The following is a 24,606-nucleotide window of genomic DNA, read 5'->3' as shown; positions in this document are numbered from 1 at the left end:
TCTTGAACATTCATTCACCAAGGTTGCAAACATAACATCCGGACAGTACGCAAACCCCCCCACCCCCACCCCGTCCCACCCCAAAAAAAAGCCCCCTCGGTAAATCTGCACGGCCTCACATTGTGTCCATTGGTCAGGGGAACCTCGAGCCACTGGCCCTAGAAAAGAGGCCCTGAGAACTGCACATTAATCCAGCGGAGGCCTGGATGCCGGAGGGGATCAGGTACTTCTGTGGTAAGGTACAAAGATAAGCTGTGGTAAGCACTTGGCAAACAACTGAGGCAGTTGTAGCAGGGAGACGTTTTTTTAACCCTGCGCGACACTCTTTGGTCCCGTACATCGCGTCGACAAGTAGCTACACAACTCGGATACGTAAACAAATGAAAACATAGCCTCCGTATAAGTAAATGTTTGGCAAACATGACATTGTAAAAGTCGTTCTCCTCAAACGGACACTCAAACGTCCAGTCTTCCTTGTTGGCAATGACACTTTATTTTGGCATGCTTCCTATGCCCATTAGGGCAACACTGACAGATTTGTCTTTGAATGTAAAAGTTGATGGCGCACCAGGAACAACAGCTCATTCGTCTTCAATGGAAAGAGACCTTGTTGGGAAGGCATTGTGATTAAGTCCATGTGCTGCCACCACTTCTGAAAGAGAGAGTAGCGTAGAAAGGAAATGGATGTAGATAATGATGATGAAGATGATGATATGTGTGTGTGTGTGTGTGTGTGTGTGTGTGTGTGTGTGTGTGTGTGTGTGTGTAAATGTGCGCCACAGGATTCAGATGTTGGTAAGGACGTCGCTGGTCAGAAGACGAACAGTGAGAGTGCCAGGTAGGTCGCTACTCTGCTGGTTGCCACGGTCGCGCAGATGAACAGTGTGTTGCAGCTGTTGGTCATTGGGGTCGGCCTTTAGAGCCACCTGACCCAGGAAGGAATCTTTGATGATATTGTGGTTCCAAATCTGTCAGCAGAGAAAGAGAGCGGAAGAGGGGGAGAAGAGCATTACTAGAGTTAATACTGAAATGGCAAAAGGAAATGACAATTTACAGTATAGATACATTTAAATCACACATGTGCAAACAGAATGAGGGCCTTTCTAAAACCAGACCCTCTCCACTCTACCCCAACAGGGAACAGAAAAATAAATTGAAGTCAGCTCTTTTCTTAGAAATAAAGAACATTATAAATATTAACACCAAAAATACTGGAAACAGCATTTCTTTCCTCTTTACTCCTTTCAATATGTGGGCCATTCTGCAACTACGGGCACTTTCAAGTCCCCAGGATGAAAATGAACCCAATTTTTTTTTTTTTTACTGAAATGTTACTGAAATGTATGTGCAATGGTATGATACACTTTGCCAAAAAAAATATTCCCAAAAAAATTTGATTTTCTAACATGTCCAAGTCATTTAATACGTCAAAACACCCCTTTTTGGGGTGTCCCTGGACAATACAATTCAATTACTAAACATTTTAAAAGGGCTTATTCAATAAAAAATATTTAAAAAATGTATTCTATTTAAGAAAAATATACTTTTAATCATACTAAAGTTCTTTTTTACCTTTCAACATTTTTCATAAGATTTTTTAATTAAAATACACCTGTCCCTTACTTTTGAGTCCCTACCGCAACACTTATGAAATGCCATAGAACAACATATTTCCCAAAGCCAAACAAATCTAGTTTCCATGGAAATAGAAGACTTCAGCAGACCACATTGGGCACATGGTTTGATTTCCAACAATCTGTGTCCCAAAATTTGGAGAAATCAAGGTAAATATCATAACTCCCTATGTAGCACTTATTGTGTGTCCTTACCGGGCAGCCTAGTAATTCTGTATTTTGCATAAAATGTTCAAAATAGATTAATATTAAAATGTAACTAGTGTTTATCAGTTTGGGTGAGAAATAGCTAACAGAGCAGACCTTGCTAGGTGTCATTTTTCTGCAATATTAGCTTAAATGTCCTTACCGCAGCATGTCCTTACCGCAGCACTTTGCAGCACTTCTGCCAGGAACTCTACTTTTAGGATGCTAAGATTAAATATGTTTTAATTTTTGATGAAACTATTTGATAATAGATGACTGATTGATCAATATATATACATTATATTATTTTTGATATAAGCAAATAATTTCAGTGCATTGTGAAAAAGGTGTTTCTATTTTTTTGGCCTTTACCGCCGATATATCAACCAAAATATTAATATATCACATTTTCTACCCCAGATGAAACCTAAATCAACAGAAAGGTCAATGAAAAGTAGAAAAAAATGAAAAACAATCGAGAAAAACATGATGAGTATCTAAAGAAGGAAAGAGAACGTTACAAAAAAAGAAGGGAAAGTGGTCAACTGAAGATTGTCTCACAGATGACAAAGAGAGAGGTTAATCTGAAAAGAAGACAGTTGAAAGTAAGTAAAAGAAAACAGAGGGCACAAAGTAAAGCAGTTGAGGCCACAGAGAAGTTTGCCACTACTAACACGCCACCTGAATCCCCAGAGCAGGTCTTGCCTATCTTGGCTGAGAATTCTCGCCAAAATCTTAATGGTAGGCCTATTTCACAAAATATGGTTGGCCAATCTGTTCAGAAGAGAGGGTGCAGAAAAGTACCTGTCTAATCTAATTTCATGGCGTAACATTATTCCACTCATGCTCCGTTAAAACTTACAAGGTGTCTTTACCGCAACAAGATGTCCTTACCGCAACAATGCATTAGTCTTTTATAATAATTATTATTTATCTATTTTTATTCATAAAAATATTTTTAAAGTTATTGAATAGGTAGTGTACGTATTGGAGCAATATTAAAAAAAAGAAATTTGTCATTATATCATTTTTTGTGAATATGTGTACAATTGACATTTGTGTTAACCGTCTGAGTCTCCTCCTGGTACACAGAAACTCATAAAATGTTACATTTTAACATGTTTTTTAAATTCACTGAGTATGATTATAAGTTCGAATGGATTGCACTGAATACAAAACTGATGATTTAAAAAATATATATATATAGAAAATCTCATAAATGTACTGTTCTAGCTCTGTTGCGGTAAGGACATACCTAAAAAAAAATATAAGAAAACCATTAAAAATATACATTTTCAAAACTAAAATCTTCGCGACTTTTTCTTAATATGTGTACTTACATGTGTGTTTGACATGCTGTAATGGTTGAAATTAAATTTCATAATGGTTTATTTTCCTCAGTCTGGGAATTCAAAAGTGCCCATAGTTGCAGAAAGGCCCATGTATGTGTGTGGAGCTGAATTTCACGTTTTATTTACGTTTACTTTTCCATACACTTGAATATGACTTAGTATGAAGACCCACACATGATGTCTACTTCTTTTTGATCCTCAAGATGTTTGAATGCTTTTGCTGTTAATATCAGTTTCACTTTGACCTACATATATGGTCATGCGACCAGAAAGGCGGACAGGTAGAGTTAATTGGGTGCTGAATGGACACAATCCAGATGGTGGATCCAGACCTGCTGTTGGAGGTTTTTTTAACCCATTTCCACTCTGTGATAATTGTTTTAGGATGGCAGTTACTATGGCGCTCCTTCCATGTGAAAACGCAAGCGGAGAGGAGTTGAAAAGGGAAAGGATGTAGTGCGTGGTTTTGGAAAGGCCCTGGCAGACAGAGAGAAACACACCTCTACAAGGACTTCCTCTTTGGCCTTCTTCCTGTAGAAAACTCCCTTGACATCAAACTGGGGGCTGCACGTGTCTTTGAACACTGGTGAGCGCACCTTCTCTCCCTCACAGCGGATGATCACGTACGGGTCTGAGGCTGAAATCACATGCACACTCCATAAGGACTGAATAGTACTCCACTCCAGTGTGTACTATTCACACATATTGTTCACACATATTTTTTAAGATTGACTAAGATTATTTAGTAAGTAAACCACACACCAGTGGATAGTGTGGAATGTAGACTATGGCACAAGCCAAACATTCCATGCAAGATTATCCTTCAACATGTATTCATCAGTACTACAGTAATATCACATGTGTCCAGAAGAGGGCGCTCTACTCTACCTCCATCTGAGTCCTGGGCCTGGAGTCCATCAGCAGCAATCACATGGACCTGAGTGACCAGCTGAGGGTAACCACACAAGCCTGACCAGCATGTCTGGGGAGGCTCATCTAGCGTCAGCTCTCTAAGGTTGCACACACACACACACACACACACACACACACACACACACACACACACACACACACAGGCATCAAGGGGATATGACAGGGGATGATCCAAATCCAGGAGTCAGACTGTTTTGAGGATAATCTCTAATTCAGATTGTAGTTAAAAATCACATTAGACAAATCTCTATACTTAACCAAATGAGGATTCAACAAAATAACCAACACTATATATAGTGTATAGTATACTGTATACTATAAAGTGACAATATACAGGACAATTAGTTAAACCAATTCCACCACCAAATAAAATAAATAGAGAAACCTTTAAGATAAACTCTTCAGAGGTTTATACAATGTACAATACAATGCAATACAATGTTTATACAGTGTAATCAATGAGCAGATCATCACCATGGAGTGCCGAGCCAGAGACATCTGGAGAGAAAGCTCAGCGGTGCAGACCCACCTGCAGTCTGCCGGCACGTCGGTGAAAAGACGCAGCAAGAAATTCCCCTGTGTGCCGGGTTCAAAGGTTGTGGGGATGATGACGTAACGACCCTCCTTCAGGTCTTGCCGGAGGAACACGCAGCGGGAGTTGATGTAGATTGAGCTGCCCACCTTCTGCTGGTTGATGTGCATTCGATACTTCCTGTTTAGCTCCACCTAGTGGAGGAAAAAAGGTATCAACCGGCTGCAGATGAATGGGCTATGCAAACACCGGGTCTGTATATATCACATGGGATCCTCTCACAGCAGAAGCTCATTTGGGAACACTGAGGTAGAGATGAGTGTTCATTGAGCGCTCATAGTGGAGGATGAGTATGAGGAGTCCACTGTAATCAGAGGATATCAGAGCAGCGCACCCTGTGGATGTCGAAACCGATGGCCAGGTTCTCCCCTTTGCCCTCGCTGGGCCGGGCTCTACGGTCTCTCTGCTGGAGGCATATCAACACCTCATCCTCAATCTTCCTCACGTCAAACACATACTAGAGGGAGAAAATAAACAGAAACATTATTAATGCAGGTTGATTGGCTCTTATGAGAGAGAGAGATACAGAGATACAGCTGTTGTACCTGTGGGTTCTGTAAGTAGGTGGCTTTGTGGTTGATGCAGCCCCCTGAGCGGCTCCGCCGCAGGTCGGCATGGGGATTCCAGGAGCCGTGCACCACCGCCTCCTCCCAGGTCTTGTGGATGCTCAGGTAGGAGGTGTTGATGAGCCGACACAGGATCAGATCGGTGAAGTACTTACAGAAGTCCTCAAAGTTCATCCTAGGGTCGGAGGACAGGAAGCATAGGGAGGGGGTGGAGAGGCAGAAGGAACGAGGAGGAGGAGAAGGAGAAGGAGGAGCCGCCGTTAACTTTTGAGGATCATTGAAAAACCACAGGGGCAAAGACATGGATCACAGGGATGATCTGACACATGGCATGCCACCAGGGATGGTAGAGAACATTCAACAAATGTATCTGGTTGACCGACTAGAGATTCCTAGTATAACTAATAAGACCAATATTTGACACACGTACTCACCAGAATTCCCCGTCGTCCTCTACGGTCACTCCCAGCTTCTCTCGCTCACTCTTGCTCACTTTCTGCCACTCTTCAGAACTAGCACACACAAACAGAAGAGGCAGGCAGCAGAGGGGATGCTGAGTATTAGGCATCTGAAAGCTTTTATGTATAATTAATGTGGTAAGTTATGAGGGCTACGGTTGGTCTGGAATCAGATTTCGCCTCCTTAATCATTTAAGGCTTGGATGACAGAGCAGAGGCCCCAGATGAGGAGAGTGCGCCGTCTTGATTTTTCAGACATGATTAAGGCTACCTGCTCTTCAGCCTGTGGGCTGACATTCAGCAAACTCAACCTGGCAGAAGACCAGTGTCGATACTCGAGACATTAAAGGCGCCAGAGGAATAAATGCTTACAGACAAGAACTGTGTCATTCTGAAAGGCATGATAACAGAGCATTTCCCAATGCTGCTATTTATTTGATTTCTTATTTCTCTGCCTCTGGCCTTGTTTATATGCTTTGTTTTTTATCTTGTTATCTTTATCTTCTTAAAAACATCAACAAATACAAAACAAAATGGAATGAAGAATATACAGTAGTAGTGGAACATTTGATCTTTTCCTCCGTATTACAGAAATACTATCAATCTCAAAGCATTTATTTTGTGACTTGAAAAAAGAACAAAACCTTGCTTGAGGTTATTAGTGAAATTAGCTAACTCCTGTCATTTATTAAAAGCCACAAGATATTAGGAAGGCAACTAAGAATTATAGAAATGAATACATTCCCCTAAAAACCATGGTCTATTTCCGATAATTTTCAGATAAGTTTGTGAATGTACATCTTCTCAGGTGCCCTGGAGACTGAAGATTTGATTTGTTTCCCTGACAACGATTACAGCCAGCAGGTGGCAGTAAACCAGCGTGAGAAGCTGAGATTTTCCCACTATGCCAAGCGTGATGAGATCGGGGGAAAGGGTTCAGAGAGCGTGATGACTATAGATCCTGACAGCCTGTGAGCTCCCTCCACTGCTTACTTCTTAGCTTTGACTCTACACACCCTAGTCGCTGCCCGGGCCTTTATGCCAATACATATCTCTGCTTATAAACTAATCAAAGGGCAGCATCAAATCAGCTCAAATTACAGGACTCTTAACATTAGATTGTATTTAGTTCATATTGTTAAGAAAGACATTTCACAAAGCACATTTACTGAGTTATCCCAGTAAGAGCACTAAAAAACAAACAAACAAATAAGCACACCATATTTCACTTTGTCCCAGTCCTTGTCCCAAATTTGACAGGTTATCAGGTTTTGCTCAACACAGATATCTAGCCAAGGCAGACAGCTTCTCTTGTTTAACACCCTCCTGTACTCTAGGGGGCAGTGTGCTCACCTGTCACTCCAGGGCCCGTTCCACTCCCTCTCTCCCCAAGGGTTCCTCATGCGGATCATGGAGAGCTTCTCAGACTTGAAGTAAGCCAGCAGACCATGGCCCAGCCTCACCTTGCGCACGTCTGTCACACCGTAGGCGTGACCTTTCACCAGGCCGCAGGACAGACGTGCCTCCATGTCGGCAGAAGTGGTTGCCTAGGAGACAAGGAGGGCCAGGCGGCTATTCTTAGAACCTCTTCCTTCTTGCGCCACTACAACGTGAACCACATGACTTTGTCTAGCAATTGTTTTGTGTGTACAGGGAGGGGGAGTGGACAAATGTTGGATTCTCAAGCGTCTGTTTAATTGAGCGGCGGCAATTGGATTTGCTAATGAGCAGGCTGCCAGCGGAGCTCAGATGGAGTTACGCTATGAAGCTCAATTAGCTGAGCTGACCTTGTCCGTCTTGCCAAAACACACCTGTCAGCTCCAGCGGCCTGAGTGCCAGGCCTCAGGAAATTACAGGCTACTCACTCACTCACACCAATACACAATACTGCAGTTAAAAGGCCTGTATGAAGCAATCAGCATGCCAGCAAGAAGCACAAGAAGAATATAGCTGAGACCCAAAACACTAAAATGATCTCTATCTCAGTTCCAACACTGTGCAACTGAAGTGACAGACTGTAGGGTTCTCCACAGAGTGAGCTACAATAAAAGACTATTTAATGTATGTTTATGCAGACATTATATGCAACACACAACCCCCTGTGTTGCCATCAGACTTAGCTACATTGAACAGTCATACTCAGACATACTCAGGCATACCAAACATACTCAGGCATAACAGGCATACTCAGACATAACAAACATACTCAGACATAACAGACAAACTCCGACATAACAGACATAACAGGCATACTCACAAGCACACACAGCAAACATGCAATGAGGCCCTCCTCACTAAGCTGATGCTGTGTGTTGAGATGCTCTACAGGGCCACATGGACAATGGTACATATAGTAGACTGCTTCTGTGTGCTGTCCTTCTGTCTCTGTGTGCTGTCCCTCTGTCTCCGTGTGCTGTCCCTCTGTCTCCGTGTGCTGTCCCTCTGTCTCCGTGTGCTGTCCTTCTGTCTCTGTGTGCTGTCCCTCTGTCTCCGTGTGCTGTCCCTCTGTCTCTGTGTGCTGTCCCTCTGTCTCTGTGTGCTGTCCCTCTGTCTCTGTGTGCTGTCCCTCTGTCTCCGTGTGCTGTCCCTCTGTCTCTGATGTGCCCTCTTACCCGTATGGAGCAGCTGATGAGTCCACCACGGTTGTGAACCTTCAGCACACGCTCAAACAGCTCGTTACAGGCGGCCTCGTCGGTGGCAAACTGCCCCTCATCCAGGTCCATGGGCTCAGAAACACCCCCCGTAAAGTCCACCAGTGCATCGGCCGTGTTTCCTCCATCCAGCGCTTCATAGCAGCCATACAACCTGATAGTAAGGGACAAACAAGGCTGTATATTGTGATGTATTCTGACAATTCAACTGAATATTTTCACAAAATGTCACCAAGCTAATAAGTCATTCTTTTTAAAGTTCTATCTATATATACATCCAAAATAAAAGTATGTAGCGCTCACTTCATTACTGTTCAACAAAAACTTGCAAACTAGGCCACTGACTTACTTGGCATAGGCCTTCTCAACCAGGGCACTCCAAAACTCATTGCTGTCGTTGGAGTGGCAGTAGACCAGGTTTCCCTCAACGGTGGGCAGCCGGTCGTCAATAACCACGTCCACCCACTCGCCAAAGCGCCAGAACCGGAAGTGGAAAATTCCAGCATAGGATTGCGGCTTTTCCGTATCCCATTCTTGTTCCTTCCAGTCAGGAATGACCTGAAAACACAAACATTGTATGTCATCATTGGGAAGAGCACATGGATCTGATGTTGATGTTGTGTTTTTTCCACAACCTTGCATGGTGAGCAGTCTCGCTTGCCTATGGCCCCAGTCAACCCCAAAGAGTTACACAATGCACTCGCCTCAGTGGATGAGACAAAAGCAATTAATGAGAAAGTGGGCTATTGAATGATGAGTTGCCGGCGTTCAATACAAAGCAGACAACTATTACTATGTCAATCCTTAAAGCATAAGAGTGTATACAAACCTGAAAACTTTTCATCTTCATTAGTTTTAGATAACCTGACATCAGAGACAACATAAAACTTATGAAGTCTCTCATCCATACATGTTATTCCCTCAGCCCTCATACACAAGTACACCAGGTACAAACCTCTAATTGGCGGCAAACCCCCTATGGGAATCCCATTAGTTTCAGATTTTCTTTTCTTTACGTCATTAGCATCCGTTGCCTAGCACTCCAACACATGAACACACAGACACACCACCAAGCGTGAATCCCTGTTTCCCACTGAAATTCTTCGCTCTAGACACATCCCACGTACACACCCACACGCCCACACACACATGTACACACAAAGAGACACACATGAACACAGACACACACACACACCCTGCTGCATGATGTGACACAATCAATAACGTCCCAAACTAAATGAGCCTTTCTGCCCTCGGGAACTTATGGGAGGGAAACAGCAACGAGGGGTAGAGCGGGCGGGTGGGGGTTGGAAAAACAGGCAGAGAACGAGCGCGAGGGATCCATTCAGACCAGCCATCGCGTCGGAAAAGCATCGTCCTGCACTGCCTGCTGCCGCTGAGAGAGAGAAGAGTTAGCAAGAGAGGAGAAAGACAGCCATGGTCTCGGAGTTGGAGCTGGCCTTTGAGGAGGACCTGCAGCTGACGAAGATAATGCGCCTGCGGGCGCAGTCGCTGCAGCAGAGGGGCCAGAAGAGGCAGGATGGCGAGCGCCTGCTGCTGCCCTACGAGGGCGTCTACCGTCTGGACTTCTCTACGCAGGACCTCACCTTCTGCCACTGGAGCGTAAGCATGAAGGGCCCTGGGCGCCTGTCGGTCACCGGCATCTCACAGCTGTGGACGCCGGACCTGACCAACCTGATGACGCGGCAGCTGATGGAGCCCACCGGCCAGTTCTGGCGCTCAGCCGGGGACCCCGACGAGTCGCCGCTCAAGTGCCTGGAGGCCGACATCCAGGAGTTCGGGGAGCGGATAGCCGAGCTGGCCAAGGTGCGCAAGACGATGTACTTTCTGCTTGCCTTCAAGGAAGGTGCCCAGAAGGCCAACATCAGCTGCTCGGTGATCTTCAAGCCCAACTCAGGTTAGCCACCAGAACTAGAGCCAGAACCCTAACATGGGCTCCTGCAGTCCAGCTCAACGGGCACAGTTCACAGCTAGTAATCCACTATGGCTAAGGCTCATAACGTCCATCTGCTTCTGCTTCTTTAATAATACCTTTTCAGTAGAGATTTCCACAAAAATATTGTCAGCTATGCCTGAAAATTACTTTATAATACTTTTAAATGATAGGGAAATGTTACTTTAGTTTCTTTGTGGTAGCAGTACCAAAATATTTTAATTTGTGCTTGACCATACTTGAATCTTGAATTTCCTGTTCCTGTGTGAGCGCAGTCTAATCTAATAAGATTATTAATAGATTATTAGACTGCAATCTAATATTAATCAGGCTGATTCAGACAAATTGAACAACTACATTTAATTTCATTAATCCAAGGACCTTTCCTGATGTAAATAAAAGAAATGTATTTGTGTAATTCTTGTACAATTTCATGACAGCAATGTATGGCTATATACACCGTGGGAGAGTAATGTATACCTAAACAGAAACCATCAGAGAATATGTAATGTTCGACACTCCTAATTAAAAGACAATTTTTCTGTCTCATCCTCCTTTCCGTGGTTTACGTGTGAGTGTATGTGTGTGTGTGTGTGTGTGTGTGTGTGTGTGTGTGTGTGTGTGTGTGTGTTTGTGTGCGTGTGTGTATGTATGTGCACACATCCTCTGCTATGTAGGGTGCAGTCTGACTCCCCTCTCCCAGCCTCTGATTAGTGTATAGAGGGTCAGCAGGTTTGCCATCACTAGCAGCCAGCAGCTCAGAGATCAATCGTTACTTGTTGTCATCATCTGCTGAATCCTCAGGCTGACACACTGGGGACATACTGTCCCACTCTGGAAAAAGACGGCATCTCTGCAGGACCAATTACACAAATGCATTAATAAATATACCAAACAGCTAAAATACACTGATAAACGACAGATTCTCAACAAGTCGTGTAGTCCTGGCATTTCGCCCGGCTGTTTGTTGAACTAGATGCTAGTTAGCTTATTGATACAAGTGACGAACGAGGAGCCCTGCATAACTCTGTCATGCGACCTTCACCTCCTGAACTGGCATCAATACTGTTGTTGACAATAAACTAAACACATGGCCATGACACTACTATTCTTAATCAGAGCATGCCCAAAACAAGTGTGAGGATGTTCGTAACGCCCACTGACATGCTGAAAGAATGCTAAAAAGGCTACAGATTGCCTGACTGAAGTATATGCCAGAAAGACTCCTAACATCAACAGCCAATTTGGTGCAACACTGAATGTTAAAACTGCGTGTTCCTCTGAGCTGAGGCTCTGCAGGTTGCAGGGAGCCTCCTCTCAGCCATGCTTGAAAGCACACTATGGCACTGCTTGCGCTCCACGGCGCGTGTGTGCTGATGACAAAGCCTCTTCTGGCTGGTGGGTGGGGGGGCGACAACGACAGGAGGGCCGCGGAGGATGTGTGCCTCTGCTTTACGGACGCGCTAGAGAGACGACGCTAATGAGACCCCGGGAGGAAGAGGAGGAATGAACACAGGAGCCTCGGGAGGTAGAGATAGAGGAAAGAGAGGTGGAAGACTGAGGAGCACATACTGTATACGTCAGAGAGAGCAGCGTGAACAGTAGCCACTTCTCCAGTCTGAAGAAAGTGTATACGGTACCTTTTCAATTTACGTTGAATTAATCGCAAGCAAAACACATTTTATCATTAAAACGGTGTAAAATACGATACCCTCACTGCCACAACGTTGTTAATCGTTAAATGCAGTTGATATGCACAAAACAATGCAATTTTTCCCGTGGTAATTAAGTTCTTTAAGAGTGAACGAAAAAGCCGCAGTGCTCTGTCTTTGGAGTGGCATATTTTCTGGCACCTTGATGGATAGATATACATGCTATTCAAGCATCATCAAGCAGAGAGATAATACAGGGCAGGATCCGTATTACACCTGCTTTTAAAAGAAGGATTGTTTTCAACCGCTGCCACCCACAGTTTGATTATGTATTCAGTCACTTCTTCTCCTCCCATTATTTTGTCCACTTTTCCCACGACCCTCCCTCAAATGCATATGCACAGGTCAGAAGAGTGCAACCTGTCATTCTAGCCTCCTGTAGCAGGCAGAATGCAGTTTTAGACGTCTGCGGTTAGTTTTAGACGTCTCTTCATATAGATCATGCCATGTGTTTAGGCACAAGTTGAAACGAACTTAGGCCCAAAACGGTCGCTAACATGTTAGTACATCTGCCCCAGAGACAGAGAGAGAGACAGAGAGAGAGAAAGAGAGAGAGAGAGAGAGAGGAGGAGGAAAATAACTAAATAAAGATGGCAGGTTTAATACTGGGGAAGGGGAGGAGGGAGTCAAGGGAAGAGTTTTAATGAGAATGTTTGGTAATACTTGGACACATACACACACACACACACACACACACACACAGGTTAGTGGGACGATCTGGGGGCCATACTTAGCCCTGAATCCCAACTCCAGTGACAAAACATTTTCCACTTCAACCAACACATCTCCACAACAAAGCATTCCCAGTAGTCCCAAAGGTGGGTAGGGATCTTAGCCAGGAACTAATAAAGGATAAACTACTGCTTGAGGTCACAACTCTGAGAACCATAGTAACCTCATTGTGAGGTTGTCCTGGGCAATAATACTGAACCAAAATGGAACCCAATAAGGCACTGCTCACACCATCTTGCATCAGCTTTTTCCACTGAGAAGAATAAAAGCCTGTATCTTTTTCTCTGACTGAGCCAGAAGCTGAATGGACTTCTCCACCAGGCACTGCCACAGAGACAAAACGAAATAAGGGGCAATCTGTCTTCAGTCTGAATAAAAATACACTCAGGAATTCATGCAGCTTATTTCCTGAAACAACTGCAAGACATCTGGAAAGGTTCTATTCAGCCCAGATTCTGATTCACCGGGGGACTTCATCTCGCATTAGCAATGCAGCGATACATTTGTGGTCTTACAAAACATGATAAGGTTTTCTTAGAGGAGATCTTCTGCAATACAGCTAGGCTGTGCGTGGAAATCTACAATGCAGTGACAAAGTCTGTCAGCCTCAAGAATTTTAAACATCCAACAATTTTCAACTAGGAAATATCTATCTTGCAAGCAGATCATGACACTTGAACACAAACATTGGGCTGGGTTCATTAAGTGCAGGAGCTGCCAAAGTGTGTGGAGGGCCCCCAGGGATGTGGGGGTTGGACACAGGTTCCAGGTGAAAAAACAGAACCAAAAATCTAAACAACTACAGGTCAAATTGTGTATGGCAGTGCTCTGGTGATGAGTGCATTGCCTTTTTTTGTAATTGTATAAGGGCCTTACGTTTAGCCTATGTGTTAGAAAGGATAGCTAACTTAACGGACATGTGCTTTACCTGAACATTGTACGGACTGATCACCCAGTAGTTAAAAGCTTTCAAATGTTTTAAACAAGAGCTCTAATCTAATAAAGTTAAATATGTCTTAATGCTATACTATTTAAGGTTAACTAATTGAGGAGGGGGGGAGATTTTTTTTAATTGTCAGAGCCTGTCATTGCCTACAATAAAACAAATCTGGTTAATAATTAATGAAAACGCATACACAGTAGGTGTTGTCTGCACCAAAGAACAATGGACTGAGCTGCATATCAAACATTTGAGGCATTTGAGGTAGCTGAGGTATTTGAAGAAAACATTGCACAATTTGGCTTCACAGACACACACACACAGACACACACACACACACACCTACACACACAAAGGTGATAAATGAAAATGGGAGAATGAAGCTCCAGGCCTGCACTGCGGACTTGGATTCCCTCTCCCCGGTGTGTCATTAGGACACTGGGAGAACACACAGTGCAGCAGCTGCTTCCTCTGCAGGCGACCGATGGCAGGAAATGGACTCCTGACACACTTGCTCTCCCTGGGCTAACACGCCCACACGACATGGGAGCCACGCTACACTTGGAAACGGAAACAGGCTCTGCGAAACACAGGCTGGTTGGGATTGTTCTGCCTTTGAAAGAGAGGATGTGCACGAACACAAGACTTCCTCAAACTTCTTAATGAAGTCGATGCTACATTTCGGTATGGCCAAGATCCATGTCAGTTTATAGAAAATGAAATAGGTCCTTGCATATTGGTCACCATTACACCATGGTCATTTTTGGGGAATGGCATTACTAATCATTATTTTTTTGCTGTGGATATAAGCATCTTCATTAGTGAGAACATCCATCATTTTCGCGACTTCTACAAAGACTTAGCGTTTCGCCTAAGCCTACAGTAAGTACTATGGCAAGCCAAAAGAACAAAGCTTACTTATCACAGGTCTTGAGATAAGCGTCCAACTGTCCAACGGATTTTATGACGTGGCTATTGTGGACACTGGAGATTGGGGGTGGTGCACATGGAAAAAACAACTCATCATCTGCCATGAACTACAAGCACCATGCTCACTGGAGAATCTGTGATTCATGGAAATTGTGTTTCAGTATTTCTTCACTGTTCTGTTTATTCTCTTATTCCGTCTGTTCTATAGTTGGTTTTTCACTTCTTCTTTCAGTGAGATTGAGGGCTTCCTAGTACTCATGTCAAGATCTCTCCTTAGAGGTATCATTAACTTTCATTGACATTTGGCCGCTTCAGTAATCCTCATTACAAAAACCCATTCAGTGAGAACCTGCAAAGTCATCTACATCCAGCAAACGCACCACATCCTTGACCAATCCCAAAACCAGGATGAGGCTGTCCACTTATGAACACATGCAGTGTTAACACAAAAGCAATCCCTATCTTTCTCTCGCTCACTCATGCACACACACACACACACACACACACACAACCCTCACAAAATAATACATGAATTACCACTTCCCCTTACTGGGAGCAGATACTGCTGCTATGGCAACACATCCAAAAAAAAAGCATCAGCACACAGTAGTAACACATAAGGACCCACACAGTGTCTTTGGCCTCAGTTCAGTCACACCCACACGGATAAAAGCACACCAGACACATGAACACACAACTGAAAAATCCATCCACATGACTTACTTACTTTCTGCCAAAGCGACTCTCTGGAAGCCAGGCTCGAGCACGCTGCCACAAACCAGCAGTTACCCAGCTGGCCCTGGTGCAGGTCGTGAGCGCTGATCCCATCCACAAACAGGTGCGGGTCATCACACAGCTCCTGACAGAGACAGAGAGGGGGGGGGGGGGGGCAGCAGAGTTAACACAGGGGAGAGAGACAGAAGGTCCACACTACATAGATGAAAGGAAACTAAATGAGTTGTAGTATCAGTTTTACACCATCCAGAACCACGTGCACTCAGGATCCTTTAGCTTTCATGGTTCCATGGTTCTCCCAGGAATATCCCCACGGCACAGTGCCAGGGCATGATTTGGCCAGTGCCCACGACTGACATCACAAGAAGAGATAATAAGCAGGCTACACCCAAACATGCACACGTTGGGGGTGGGACACGCCCAAACCGCTCAGGGCTTTGCAGAGGGACGCTGTAAGCACAGCTTAATCGACTTACGTCTTCAAACAGAGGTGGAGGCAGGTCAGGAGGAACCTGGCTCTCACCTCACACAGGAAATCAAAGATGGAAGTGAACGACCTGGAGGACAACTCTGTAGAGAATTCACACACACACACACACACACACACACACACACACACACACACCATCTGAACTAACCTTTGCAGTGCACACATCCGAGTATGAACAAGGCTGGAGGAACACACACACAAAGCACTAAAACATCACATGGAAACCACATGCTGAGGCTTTTTTCAGATCATCATTAGTCTGTGTGCAAGGATGATTATACTGTACCCAGACCACAGCCTATCCCCTTGCCTGTTACTGACCACAAGCACAAACAAACCAACACTGAACAACAGAATGCCCTCCTGAAGTATAACTGACAGAATACATCTCATCCAAGGTCCAAATCCCAGACCAATCAATCGTTACTCCTAAATTATGTTATCTTAGTGTGCTGTCAGCCACTTTCAATAACAGCAAGTCCTAAATATGAATATCAGCTATCATAATGTAATTTCTGATTGTCAGTGATGCACTGCTTTTTTATCGTTTGCTTCCTTCCTTCTCCCTAATGGTCTCCCTGGAAGCCTGACAGAGTCAGTGGGAGCGTAGGCGGCTGCCTCATTCTCCACGCTCGTCCCTCACTCCTGCCCTCTCACACACTGGCCATCATTGTTGCACAGTGGAACAGTGGAACAGCACACATATGATCTTCACTTCATGGTGCTTCAGACAAGACCTTTTACTGCCAGACAATTCTCTCTCTCTCTCTTTCTTTCTTTTCTCTTTTTGTCTAACCCACACTCTCTCTTTCACCTTCATTGACTGAGAGGAGACTGCCCAGTACAGAACAGTGGCAGCTGTGAAACTGACGACAAAAGAGTGACTATATGCTCACTAAGGGAGTGACTGCACGCACACTAAAAACAACTGATACCCTGTGCCGCCTTCAATACATATTTAAGCTCTGACTGAGCTGCTGTGGTGTGTATATTAGTCATGACTTGATTTGCATGTAGAAACCAGAGTAATGCCATCCAGTCCTCTGTAGTTTGGCAGCACTTAGCTCTCTCTACATGTCTGATTAGCAGGAAAGCCCTACTTTTCTTTTTCAAATCCAAACAAAAACTCACAAAACCTCTAAACTCATTTCAGACATTCAATAACACAGACAAGTATCCAGAACTTTTTCACATCTGGAGCCAAACAACTTAGCAAAAAATATGGTCCTATGATCCGACATATACTGTATGCTATGGGTTTAATGGCTCATTTCAACCAGTCACAGTTGGCCAGATCATTTCAAAGTGCAACAGTGTGTAGATTGCAGTTTTTTACAATCGCTAAAACACAAAAACCCATTGGCTGAACAAAGTTCTCAGTTGCCTGAACTCATGTAGCTAATTGTGCAGTCTGTTGTCAATACCTTAAATTATTTCACATGGTAAAACACAATTTGCAGATCTCACTTAGACTTTCAGCAAAACTCTAAACACATTCTCAGTCTAAAAACACATTCTGCACTCTAATGCACATGTCATCCATACTGGTAAACAAAAGTGGCAAAAATAAAATACAAATGGAGAACACACGTCATTGATTAAACACAACCACACAAAACTGATTTCACTTGTATCAAATGATGTGACGCAACCAATATAAGACAGTTTAGAGAGCAAACAGGTTGTTGAAGGTGGGAAGGAGAAAGTCTGAGAATGGATAGAAGAAACAACGTGAGAGGACGAGTGCGTATGCGAGGTGGGCGAAAAGGAGGAAGGCAAAAAAGAGGAAGAGGAAAAAAGAGGAAGAGGAAGAGAAGGACAAAGAGGAAGAAGAAGACAATGAGTGGAAACATCTGATGAAATTACAGCAACAGTCATAGACCATGTTATAGTCCATGGACTGACAATGAGGGAAGCAGGACTGGATACGGCACACAAGAGGCTTCTTCCTCCGTTGCCTCAGGAGAGAAAATATTGCTTGTGATGTCGACAAAGTGCTCTGGCCTAGCCCAGCCCAAAGACAAGAAGAAGCACATTGATGACATGTTGACTCCTTTGATTTTTGTCCCTTTTACAGTACTGTAGTAGTTTATACCGTAGTAGGCCTAAAGTGCATTGTAGGCTGCATCATGTACAATACTAAACAAGTTGTATGGCCCTGAACATTGTGCTTTCTATTTGCTACAGTAACAGTACTGACTGCTCAATAGATTTTGACTGGTTGCAGGTTCATATCAACAAAGAACAAGAGTGAGTTGTGAGTAGTGATATGCAGTGTACAGTACTATAAGGGTACAAGAAGGAGAAAGAACCAGCACAAATTAGAGCAAAGCAGAGTAGTCATTTCTGATACATTTGTATACTGTAGCTACTATGAGAGGACATGTTTTCATTCATTTAAAGACAATGATAGATAAATATGAAATTTGTTTTGAGATAAAAAATGTTTTACTTCTCCCTGCGAAATATATGTTTTGAACAATGTGTTTTCTATTTTTTGGTGTATTGTTTACTGACTGCCTAAAAGTGTTTATCATTTTGATCACTTTGTTTATGATTTGACAGCAGTGTTTGATTTTGAGCACAGGTAAAACTGTTTTGAGGGGAAAGTTTCATTTTGCAAGAGGATACAGTGGTTTTGTAAATAGTGCTTGAAGATGAGGTTTTGTGTTTAGAGTTTAGAGAAAATTAGTGACTGTTTCAAGAAATGTGTTTTAGCCATTGTAAAAAACTGTAATGGGTACAAATACCGTTTCTTTGTCCATCTATTGTGTTGCTAAATCAGACCTAGGAAGCATGAAGGAAGTATTAAGTACAACTACTGTGGTAACAGGAAGTATTAGAAGAGCAATGCATCCTGTCTGTAACATATACACAGCTGCTGTTGTTTCACATCCAATTCCATTGACTGATGATATGGTGATTTGAGCTTCTAGGAATTCTTCGGACTCAGTCTGATTTGTGAGTCCACCTGCTTGGGGGAGGGATTTGGAGGGAACACTGAAAGGAATATATTGGTCCACCTGTTGTGTTCGGCACCAAACCTCTGTCTGAAGTACTTATCCACCTTTAACACACACAAACACACTCTAATGCATTAAGGAAAACCCAACCCTAACCCATGATATACTTAGCAATTCTGCTGCCATTTCATTGTGTGCATTAGATATTCCAAAAGAAACATACGTTTGTTGACATAGTTGACAGCGACTTCAGCTGACAAAATACCCAAAAAGCTGTGTGCCCATGTCATACGTCCAAAATGCCCTGACATTGCACTAAACTGCTTGACTGTTGTGCCTGGCAATAGTTGTGTCTGCACTATCTTTATCGCAGGATGAATCTTGACTGTTGGTAGAAGCCACTGTTCACTTGTTTTCTGAAGAGAATACAAAAATGAATCGTTAATGTTTAGATTTTAGAGAGAATATCTTTCTATTCAATGCCACTGGAACTGTGCCGGAAATATCATGCTGTTGCCCAGCCAATTAACAGCCAGTTTTTCACAGCGTAACTGATAACACCAGAACAACAAAATGGCAGCAGGCTCATAGAGTGTGTTGGGGATTAGCCATTTAAGTTCCAAAATGTGTGAGGGCTGAGGTTTCGCTTTAATCACCACACAATACTCAGTACTGCAGCTTACACCAGATCTGTCTTTTTATCCTGACGTAGCAGGGCACCTTGAAGACTTAATCATCTTGAAAATAAAACGAAAAAATCTTACGAAAACGTTGTGACTGGATATCCCTTTCACACCGGATGAGACTTCTATTACAATATTACTGATGCAATTATGCGTCACACTGAAACCTTATTTATGCCCTCATCACCACTCTAGAGACTGGACATCTTTCTCTCTCTCTCTCTCTCTCTCTCTCTCTCTCTCTCTCTCTCTCTCTCTCTCTCTCTAACTATGTGGATATTAAAGGCAGTTGGAGCTAACGCCTATGTATACAGAGATGACACATTTGCTCATTGTGATGTAAGGGTGGAGACACAGCCCACAGGAAGCAGCACGTGAGAGTAGGAAGGCCTTCTCATGCAAAATAGCACTAGCAATTCACATTGCTTTAGGGGGACAGTTATAACTTATTCACTTATAAAACAATATTTATTGCGTGTTTTGAGGTCAAACTATAGTATCACAAGTACTCTCAGTCCTGATAGTAATGGAAAGTAAGAATGGCTTCACAGTTTGAAGCATCACCCTGCTCACGATGGAAATTCCCATACTGTTCAATGTAACTGACTAAGAACTAAAAGAAGCAATAGTCTGAAGTTCAATGTCTGAGTACAGATCCTGTATAAGTGACCCCTACCCAAACCCCCATGTCTGTTCCTCTAAAGAGCAACAGTCTCTAAATGATAAGGTCATGACCTCGACAGCTAACCATGAAGGCTTGTTTGATAACTCTCAAAGGCTGAGCTTCTTAGTTTATCAGAGGACATGGGACAAAAGGAACTGGTTCATTTGGCTCAAAGATAAAAAAAAATAAAAAAAACATGTGATGTCTATAAAGGAAATATCATTGTTTTAAAGATCAGAGGGTGGAAACTTCTTAAGTTCCATCTGCTTAAACTGAACTGCATACACTGCCAAAGGGCTTGGATTCCGTTTGGTCCCTGCAACTGATCAACTACCCAAACTTAAAACTTTTAAAGAATGTAAATATTTGGGTGTGACCACATGCACGCCAGCCTGTTTGTCTTTGCCTCTACCTCTGACCTGAAACACTAACACACCGGTATTTGAACAGGACTGGGATTCAGTGGCTGCCAAAGTTTCAAGTGCCCCTGTTTTCTGCCATTTTGACATATCCTGTTTGTGTACCACCAGTTTCCCTGTGTGAACTTTTAAAACATGCAAACATGTGTAACAAAAAGGTCTCCCAGAGAAAGAGAGGTGAGATATTGCACGCCATTGTTAGTTGTGACCCGAGCCAAAGGGCAAGGACAACCAAACAGTCCCCTTCTAATCATAAATGAGCGGATCGTAAATACACTTGGTCTCAGGTCCTAATGGCTGGATGAACAATTTATGGGTGCTATTTTTAAGAGCAAGCCCTGGGTAAAGGTCGAGGACTTTTGCAAACACGCACATTTAAAGATGACCACTCACTTACCTACCCAATCCCCTTTGTGAACCCAATACTATTCAAATTATCTGATCTGATCTGATCACATAGACCAGTTTAACTTGTTAAATGTGCCACCCTTAAATAGATAATAATAACATGAGGTAAAAAAACAAGCCTCTGGGCCAACAGAAAGCTTCTCATCGGGGGAACGGGAGCACACTCACCTGTGGCCTCTTCCAGTGGACTCTGCCGATGCGGTTCCCCTGGTAGAACAGGGACTCATCTGTCGGAGTGAAGAGGGGGTCCTCAAAGAGACTCCCGTTCTGTTGGCACTGGCTTTTCAAGGCCGAGTACTGCTGGCCTTCAAAGCCCTTGATCGAGGAAAACATACTGTCACCTGTGAGGCAACAGACAGACAGACAACACGTGTCAAGAGCAACTCGTGCTTTGACAATGAGGAGCAAAAGAAACCTACAGGCCATTCTCTAGCCTGAGTTTTGAATGGCTCTGATAAAACAAAGGAACTTCCCCGGAGAGAAACATGTTTAAGTGTTGTTCTGGTTGGCTACAACTGTAGGTTTTTTTCACCAAGATTTTTCCTCTTGCCAGTGTGGGAGCCCACACATTTTAGTTTTGGCATGACATGCACCCTCTTCACTACATGTTTCCAGCATTTCAGCAAAAGCCAGCGATGCACCACTTCTGAATATTCTGAAGTCAAAAACTTGGTAAATAAACAGGAAACCAAGCAGTACACAAACCAGGTAAAAGAAGAGAACGACTTCTACAGTTCTGCAGTATGGGAAAGATATTTCCCGGGTGATTCTAGGGTCTGCGGGATTGCTGTTTCGGTTATCTTTGCAAAAATCTAAGATCTGTACTTACATATTCAACAGCACTAAAGCCTTTAAGCCAGTGGTTCTTAACCTTATTGGAGGTACTGAACCCGGCAACCTTCATCAGTGCATTCGCCGAACCCTTCGTAATTTGAAAAATAAAATATGATTTCTTCAAAACGTAGGTAGGTATAAAAACGCCCCGACATTGCTAGTGTGAACCGGGCTATACTGTGGGTGTCTTGACCCCTGCCAAACCCCTGAAAGTGACTCAACGAACCCCTGGGGTTTGATCATACCCAGGTTAAGAACCACTGCTTTAAGCTATTTACTACAGATGAATCCCAGTGTCAGCTGACCACAAGATAATGGACATTAAACATTAATTCAATTCAATTTTATATTTTATTAAATTAAGATGACAGATCAAGACACACTACATGTAGAGACCTGTGCTGTATTCTGTAATGGGCCAAACGTAGGCGTCATGTGAACAGTGCTTTTTCACTGATTCAAACCAGGGCACTCTCTGTGGTGTGTCCATAATTAGAGACATTCCTGGGGAGAGGAGGATAATATGTTTTTCTCTCTGAGCAGCTTCCATTTTATACCGTTTTCTTGCCTAGTGAACGAATTCATTGTCTCCGCTCTTGACATAAACTGCAGTGAAGAGACAAGGGTGAGAAAAAGTGAAGGGAAACTTTTTGCAGCTCTACAGTGTCATTAATGTGTTAATGCATTTCCATAGAGTTATTTAGATATGTTCATCAGGACTGATGAGAAAACAACACCAGGATTATGTTGCCTAACTCCAGACACTCATAGGCAGGGATACAGAGTAACTAATGACAGCCAGGTGTTCTGGTAATGTGGTTAGTCATAGAGCCAATATTTTATAGAGCCTGTTCTTCAAATATAAATTGAAACTACTCTGCGGAATATGTTTACAGATGGGGTTTGTGCTGATACTTATAGAAGACTGGATTGTCAGGTTCCAGTGGAATCTGAAACCTTAACAAGTATTACATCAGTAGTAGAGTAGCAAATCTGGCATGTATAACTACAAGGAGTGTTTGTAAACAGAAACTTAACACAAGGCTAAGATAGGTCAAGGTAAATTCTCAGTCTCTGTGTTTACATTAGAAGACTGATTTGTTATAAGTCTCATTGGCAAGTTTAGCATCCTCTCCTCCCTGGTCCTACTGACCGTGCCTAAGGTCATCTTATGAACTCTCTTATTTACTGTGGTGAAGGCTAATTATAAATACTTGCGAAATCAACTCCTTGAGCCAGAGAGGTCCTCTTGGGTTGAGCTAAAAGCTATTGAGTTCCTGCTCTGACTGATCATGTGCCTGTATTGTGTGCTTGTATTCGAAGGCTAATAACCAGCAGCCGTAACCATGGCTATAAAATTCGTAGCAAGGGGGTGCCCTGGGTGGACAACAGCCAACCAGCTTTACATTTACATTCTGCAATAACACTGTCTACTCCTCGTGACCATTTGGCTTTCACTCACTGTTATCAAATCAAGCAAACGCTAGTGACATGCATTACTGTACCAGAGAAACTGTAAGGGTAACCACAACACTGAAGCTTACTCCAGTGCCATCCATCAAAGGGGGTGCACTGCTACTATACCGCAACGGTATGGATACAATACCATCCGGATACAAATCAAATCCGACTATAAGATGTAGGCTACCTTATGTATTGCATGTCAGGGTGCAAGCTCTCAAATTGCAGCTGCCTTACTAACTAGATATGTAAATGCTTATTTTGAATAGCTTAAGTGAGAGAATACTGCAATAGAGAATTTTACTGGATCGACAATGTGTTCGTCCAAACAGCATTGACGACAGAGACAAGCATGCCAAAAGCGTTTAACTGAACCATGAACGTACAAAATCATCCACAATACAAGAGGTGGAGAGGCACCGAAATATTGCAAATCTGAATGTGTGGGAAGAAAAGTGTTGTTATAGGTGAGCAGAAGATATGATGCACAATGCTAACAGTACAATTGTGTTGAGCCTCGTTGTGAGTTTCCTTGTAGACTCACCCCGTTCCTTATTCCACTATTAGCCTATGTTTCCTCGTCCCTCGGGGAAATCCGACAACGGCCTTTGCGTGGTCCCAAAGCTGCTGACTGTTCTGCAGTGCGAGCCGTCTTCCCTTCTGTTCAATTTGTTTTTGCTTTTTTTTTTACCCACAAGGGAGGAGCCCGCTTGCAGAGTCTTCCACAACTGAGCATGTGCTATTTCCTCGGAATTACGCTGTCTTTACACTTAAAGATAAAAGCGAAGACGGGTCGTAATTGGCCATACTTGCTTGACATGTTACGCTCAGATTTGTTTACTCACGCTTTAAATGCACCTTGCAGCAGCCTTCATTTCGTGAACTCAATTACAGATTAGGTCCACATGGTAGCCAGTAGAACTATACAAATCTTATTTGGTCAGCAGCAAAACCGTACCAAACGGTTGACCATTAGGTTGATTAGGGTGGGCTAATTGAAAACAAATTTTACAGCCTCCCAGCAAAATGTACACGTTCCGAACAGACGAGTAACGACTGACACTGACGTGTAGTGACATTTACACGACAGAAATAACAGTGAAAATGCAAAGGCTACCTTATCGCAGTAGAGCGCGACCTCTTGTGGTGAGAATGATGTATTTCACGATTCGGTAATTCTGCTGTTGAAATAGACTCTCCTGTTGTTTTTCTATTGGCATCCACTAACAACATGACACAATGACACTGATTCTACTGTAATTTTAGTGCTTCAAACCTCACTGTAGGCTGCAACCACTAATAGCGTATG

At 43.2% G+C, this 24,606-nt stretch overlaps 2 protein-coding genes across 2 annotated transcripts; one reads left to right on the top strand and one right to left on the bottom strand.

Annotated features, from left to right (window-relative positions):
• Nucleotides 1–246: 246 nt before the first annotated feature.
• On the bottom strand, nt 247–24,049 carry capn5a (calpain 5a). The gene is made up of 13 exons (XM_080844863.1): nt 23,842–24,049; nt 21,171–21,343; nt 15,368–15,499; nt 8,722–8,930; nt 8,334–8,526; nt 7,075–7,268; nt 5,698–5,775; nt 5,243–5,438; nt 5,032–5,154; nt 4,635–4,831; nt 4,061–4,182; nt 3,673–3,809; nt 247–968 (listed from the first exon to the last, which is right to left on the bottom strand). The coding sequence occupies exons 2-13, from the start codon at nt 21,333–21,335 to the stop codon at nt 786–788; spliced, it is 1,929 nt and encodes a 642-aa protein (XP_080700989.1). The 5' UTR covers nt 21,336–21,343; nt 23,842–24,049; the 3' UTR covers nt 247–785.
• On the top strand, nt 9,810–10,295 carry ompa (olfactory marker protein a; the record flags this gene model as incomplete). Its single annotated transcript, XM_080844864.1, has 1 exon — nt 9,810–10,295. The coding sequence occupies one exon, from the start codon at nt 9,810–9,812 to the stop codon at nt 10,293–10,295; it is 486 nt and encodes a 161-aa protein (XP_080700990.1).
• Nucleotides 24,050–24,606: the final 557 nt, after the last annotated feature.

This window comes from Sprattus sprattus (genome assembly GCF_963457725.1).
Source record: "Sprattus sprattus genome assembly, chromosome: 9".
In the NCBI taxonomy this organism is placed as follows: Eukaryota; Metazoa; Chordata; class Actinopteri; order Clupeiformes; family Clupeidae; genus Sprattus; species Sprattus sprattus.
Note: the sequence above shows the minus strand (reverse complement) of the source record. Positions and strands in the feature narration are given on the sequence as shown.